General features: G+C 52.6%; 1 protein-coding gene across 1 annotated transcript; it reads left to right on the top strand.

The window, feature by feature from the left end:
• Positions 1-2,229: 2,229 nt before the first annotated feature.
• LOC123287771 (melanoma antigen preferentially expressed in tumors-like) lies at positions 2,230-4,963 on the top strand. Its single transcript, XM_044775094.2, has 3 exons — positions 2,230-2,519; positions 2,962-3,552; positions 4,438-4,963. The coding sequence occupies exons 1-3, from the start codon at positions 2,230-2,232 to the stop codon at positions 4,961-4,963; spliced, it is 1,407 nt and encodes a 468-aa protein (XP_044631029.2).
• Positions 4,964-5,732: the final 769 nt, after the last annotated feature.

Below are 5,732 nucleotides of genomic sequence, written 5' to 3'. Positions count from 1 at the left end.
ATCCCACATATAAAGTAGAGGAAGATGGGCATGGATGTTAGCTCAGGGCCAGTCTTCCTCAGCAAAGAGAGGAGGATTGGCAGCAGATGTTAGCTCAGGGCTAATCTTCCTCAAAAAAGAAAGAAAGGATGAAAGGAAGAAAAGAAAGGAAGGAAGGAAGGAAGGCAGGCAAGGGAAGGGAGGAAAGGGAAGGGGGGAAGGAAGGGAAGGGAGGAAGGAAGGGAAGGACAGGAAGGGAGGGAGGGAGGGAAGAAAGAAGGAAGAAAGAAAGAAAGAGAAAGAAAGAAAGGCAGAAAGAAAGGCATTTGGTGGGAGGGAGACTGTCCAGAAAGACAGACAGGCTGAGGGAGGGGAGAGGAGGGGAGGGGAGGGGAGACTGTTTCCCGGAGAGAGCCATGAGCTCTCCTGTGCTGCATCCTGGGGAACCGCTTCAGTCCCCTGTGGAGATGTCAGTAGAGTATACATCCCTCCCTTATGAAGAGTTTGTAGTCAGGCTTACTTTTGCCGAGTAAAGCTCTGTCTGCTCTCAGAGGAGGGACAAGGACAGAGATGCCCCTGAGAGTCCCAGGCATATTCTGCCTCCAGTGAGCTAGCTACTGTTGTTGCACATCATTTCAGTAGCGGGCGTGTGGTTTCCTGTGGGCTGTTCCTTCCTAGAAATGGGATATTTCAGGAAAATCACGGAGGAGAGGACTCAGACTCTTCGCAGGCCCCTCTGCAGCAGGAGCTGCTTCAGAGGCGCTCTGCCTTCAGAACAATTGGTGGATTGTGACAGGGCCCTGGTGCTTCCCTCGCCTGCCCTGCCTGCTCCCCAGGCTGCCCCCGGGCCTGAGCCCCTGAGCAGGTGCCCCTCTCAGTCATGCATATGTGGGAAATGCTCCAGTAGAGAAGATTCAGTTGGATCCTAAGCTAGTGTTTTGGTTGTTGAAATGATCATTTACCAACCTTGCCCTCGCGCACCGGCTTCTCCCGCGCGAAGAGCGGCCTGCTGCAGGACGGGGGCCCAAGCACGGCTCCAGGGGGCAGCCTCGCAGAGTCAGGCTGGGAACCGGAGGAAGGCTGGGCCCCGGGTGTGGACTGCTGCCTGTGCTGCTGGTGGAGGTAGACGCTCATGTTTGTAGACGCTCCACGAGTGCCCAAGTCCTGGCCACAGTCTCGGCTTCCCACCCGGGCCTGACTTGTGCATCTCACTCCTGAGGCCCCGGCGGGGTCGGCAACTGATTTCTTACTGATTCACTACCTTCCCCCAGCCCCCACAGGCTTAGGTTTGGGCTTCTGTGGTGTGAGCACTAGTTCCTCTAATCCACCTTTTTCCACAATCCAAAACTTTGCCTTTTCTGGAGGAGTGGGGATCTCTAATTGATCCTCTTTGGCTTTCTGGTTTTAGATGTTCCTTCACTGCATTTGGGTTTTTAGGTTGCAGCGCAAAGCACTCGTGTTTAGCTGTCCAAGTGCAGTCAGAAGTTCACCGATAGATTCTCTACCGTGTCACCTCCTTTCTTTCCTGGAAGAATCCCTTCGTCATCCTGCTTCTTTGTGAGACACAGCTTAGTTCCACTACGTAATATTTTACTCGGGACTTTTGTATCTGTGCTCATCCATAGGATTGTCCCATGATTTTCCGTTCTTCCCTTGGCTTTTTCTGAATTTTACTAGCCCCATAAGAGGAGTTTTATATCTTGTTGACTTTTTTGAAAATTATTTTCTCCCCTCTGAATTGCACGGAAGCCTGGTGGAATGTGGGGAATGCAGCCCCCAGAGTGGGAAGGAGGGAGCTGAACGTGCAGAAAGTGCCCTTGCTATTTTAGAAGGCCTGCAGCCGCCAGGCAAACAAAACCTCAGGCCCCGGCCCCTTACCGTTGGCCTAGGGTAAGAGATTGGTTGTTCAGTCATGTTCCTTAAAATCACCTGGGAGGTGGTGATGATCTTGAGGAAAGGTCGAGAAATTGCTAGGAACAGTTTACAGTCTCTGAACTGCAATGAGGGACAGGGAAAACTCTAATTATTCCCGTTTCGGCCAGCTGGTATCAGTCAGGAACACTGGGCTGACACTAGCAGAGAAAGAGCTGGCGATTTATGACTAGCAACGCAAGGGTGGAAGGAGGGATGGGGGTCTCGCTCCTGCTGTGACAGGTGTTTGAGGCCTGGGTTGTCCTGGCCCCACAAAAGAGGCTGTGCACTGTGAAGCCCACTCAGGATTTCCCCTTACCTTGCGCCAGGTCAGTGGCGATGAGCCGACAAGCCCCTCTCCGCCTCCTGGACCTTGCAGCGCAGAGCCTGCTGAGTGACGAAGACTCAGCCATGCGTGCCCTGGGAGAGCTCCCTGTGGGCCTCTTCCCAACACTGTCCACTGTGGCCTTTGAAGGGGGACACACAAAGACGGTGACAGCAATGGTGCAGGCCTGGCCCTTCCCCTGCCTCCACCTGGGATCATTAAGGGATCAGTCAATAACTCAAGACCTGTTGGAAGCGGTACTAGATGGGCTGGAATTGGTTCCTACGAACACTGCTTGCCCCAGGTAACTGTAGAGATGGGGTGTGGTGGGGGCATAGTGAGTTGAGAAGGAGGGAGCTGGATTCAAGAATGTAGGGTCCAAGGATGTGCCAGAATCTTCTGGTAGTACAACATCAATCAGTGGGAGGCCTTGAGGTCATTGTTCAAATGCCCTCCAAGAGGAAAGACCTAGTATAGTTCAGTGCTGATCGTGCTGCTGAGGTCATCGAGAGTGTGGTTAGGTGCCTGGGTGGTATCCCCGGATCCTATAAGAGAAGGGGACTGAGGAGGGTCTGAGGCTGTATGAGGCTGGAAGAGTACACTTAGAAGGCTTGGCAGACAGCAGTGGGCAGGGCTGCTGGCCGGCACAGAGGCCACTTCCCAGGGTCTGCTGATGCCAGTCTCATACCAGTCCTGCCATATATCCTGAAAGTCACACTCTCAGCCCTCCTCCTCCTTCCCCACAGGAGATCGAAGCTAAAGGTGCTGGATTTTACCCATGACTTTGAGCACTCCAACTGGGAGGAATGCTCTGAGACCTCTCCTGCACCGTTTGTCATCACGCACGTGCTAGAAGAGCCCGAGGCAGACCAGCTCACGCCCAGTTTCAGAGAACAGCCTCGGAGTGACCGAGAACCTGTGGACATATACACGGACCTGTTCTTAGGTGGTTTGTTCGGTTTCTTCCACCTGTCTGGGTTTCCGTCGTACATATTGCAGCGAGTCGGGAAGAGCCACGGCTGTCTGCGCCTCCACTGTCGGACACTGGTCATTAACCAAGTGCCATTCCGCAGCCTCATAGAGATCCTGGGAATGCTGGAGCTGGAGGCCATCCGAGAGGTGAGGCTTCATCACAGGAGCAGGTTCTGCTTCCAGTCAGACCTCATCCAGTTCTTCACCCAGCTAGGGCAGATGAGCAGCCTGGGCAAACTCATCATGAGCGACATCCCCTGGGATTTCCCAGCTGACTGTTTCTCCCTGCTGAGTCCGCTGGGCCACCTCCAGAAGCTCCACCTCACCTTTGGCTGTCTCTCGGGCCAGCTCCATAAGATGCTCAGGTGAGTGTGTGAAAGTCCCTCTGAAGCTACAAGGCCAAGGTCCCTGAACACTCCTCTAAGCATTGCTCTCTCAGAGCAGAGACAAGCCGGGGCTCACCCCTTCCATGAGTTCCTGCAGACTCACTGATGGACTTAGACTCCAAGGCTGGGGTCTTGGGCCAACCAATGGCTATTGGCTCTTATAGAAGAGAAAGACATATGTCCAAGATGGGCATCTCATCCACTCATTCATTTGTTCATTCATTCATTCAAGCACTTAGTTCATGCCAAGCAGAGAGCTAAGAATGGATATAAAACCCTGAAAAAAGTCAGACAGGGCCTTGTCTTCCTGGAGCTTACAAGAGCTTATATAGAGAAGGGTGAACAAGGATGCTAAGTGGGAGGGCAGTATTGGAGGAAGGTAATTGCCCGCACAGCGTCTAAGCCCAGGTGATTTGGTCAACTCATCCCCTCATCTATGTCTTACAGACTTCTCTGTCTGTGAATAGGAGCATGGGGAACACCTTCCTAAACCTGCCACCAGTAAAAACCTAGCCCTTACCACGTGTAGGAGCCACATCTAAATTTCATTAATTCCTACAACAACTTAGGGACGTGAGTGATCACTGTGTTTACATGGCTCATTAGGAAGCTGAGGCTGAGAGAGGTCAGTGTGCCTGACACCACGCTCTGAAAACAGGAGAGGTCCTGTTGGGGATGGGAAAATGTTTGACTCCAAGCTCCATGTTCTTAACCAGTACAGAAGACTGGCTCCTACCATTTGCATCTAGACTGAGGCAAGGGTGGGGCGAATTTCTCAGGCCAGATTTCTGGACCTTTCCCAAATGTATCTAGCACTCCACCCCAATTTCCAAGAAGTAACTGTGTCTTCCTGTGTCTCCACAGTGGCCTGCAAAAACCACTGGAGACTCTGGTGATTAATGGATGTAGGATTACTGAGAATGACATCACCTACTTGTCCCAGAGTGCTCATGCCACCCGCCTGAAGGAGTTGGTCCTGTGTAGCAATAACCTGTCCCAAACGGTCCCTGGGCCCCTCGAGGTTCTGCTCGGTGAGGTCTCCGGCACGCTGCAGCACCTGAACCTGAGGAGCTGCCGGCTGAAGGAGGCCCAGCTCCGTGCCCTCCTGCCCGCCCTGTGCTGCTGCTCCCGCCTCCGCTCCCTCGTGTTCTACGACAACGTCATCTCCACATCAGGCATCATGAACGTGCTGCAGCACTTAGCGGGGCTGAAGGAGCTGAAGCGTGTGCACTACCCTGTGCCTGCTGAATGCATTGTGTACTTGGATGAATACAGGTGGGGGAACCTCAACAGAGTGGAACTCGCCCGGGTCCACACCAGACTGCAGGAAATGCTGCAAGCTCTGCAGCGGGCCGACATGGAGCTGACGAATTGTACCTCGATGCCCTGACTTATGAAAATGCACAGCTGGCCTGATGGGGAAGAGCAGCAGCAGTGGATCTCGCAGCTGTGGCAGTGGAGTTCCTGAACGGGTGGTGTGGCTTTAAAGAAAACTATGGAAATGAGAAACGGTGCAGTGAACACTAGCGGTGACGTCTCTTTCCGGGTAGAGCCGGCCTCCGTTATTCACGGAATCAACAGGCACTAGCGCTGTTCTGATGCCGGGATAAAAAGAAAACCTCTCCAGCACTTGTCCTTCTGCTCTGTTTACCCAATTTCTCTTTCATTTTCCTTCCCACTTTGACCAACAAGCAATTGGGTGATTTTCTTCTCGAAACACTTGTTTATAAAGTGGGGTAAGGGAGATGTTAATCAAGGAATAGGTAAGTGTAAGGTGCCCAGCACAGGGCTTTCCTTCACTCGCTTATTCACCAACTACTTGTGGACTTCCTACTTTGCTCAGAAACGGCTCTCTGGGGAATACATCGGCAAACAGTCCAGGTTTCTGCCTCCAAAAGAACTTCACTTTGGAAGGGGATGGAGACCACTAGCAAGTCAGCAAACCAATAAGAAAACGGAATGCGGAGGAGTGCCGTGAGAACACCAGAACACCAATGGAATGGGAGGGACTGGAGTTGGGGGCAGGCAGCTGTGAGAGAACAGAAAATATATATTGGTCTCTGCCCCAGTTGCTGGCCCAGAGCTTCTAAAACCCTTGTAATTTCCAAGTGATAGGAACACTAGGACTTGTTCTAACTTTTGGTCTTTGATCCATCCCT

The sequence above is a fragment of the Equus asinus genome, chromosome 8, assembly GCF_041296235.1.
Source record: "Equus asinus isolate D_3611 breed Donkey chromosome 8, EquAss-T2T_v2, whole genome shotgun sequence".
Lineage (NCBI taxonomy): Eukaryota > Metazoa > Chordata > Mammalia > Perissodactyla > Equidae > Equus > Equus asinus.
This window is presented reverse-complemented; position numbering and strand designations above follow the sequence as displayed.

What these genes read in the sequence shown, in the direction of transcription:
- LOC123287771 (XM_044775094.2), top strand. Translation starts at nt 2,230, where the DNA reads ATGAGCCGACAAGCCCCTCTCCGCCTCCTGGACCTTGCAGCGCAGAGC. An exon ending in ACGAACACTGCTTGCCCCAG is followed by an intron (nt 2,520 to 2,961) that starts GTAACTGTAGAG and finishes CCTTCCCCACAG; the next exon opens with GAGATCGAAGCTAAAGGTGC. An exon ending in CAGCTCCATAAGATGCTCAG is followed by an intron (nt 3,553 to 4,437) that starts GTGAGTGTGTGA and finishes GTGTCTCCACAG; the next exon opens with TGGCCTGCAAAAACCACTGG.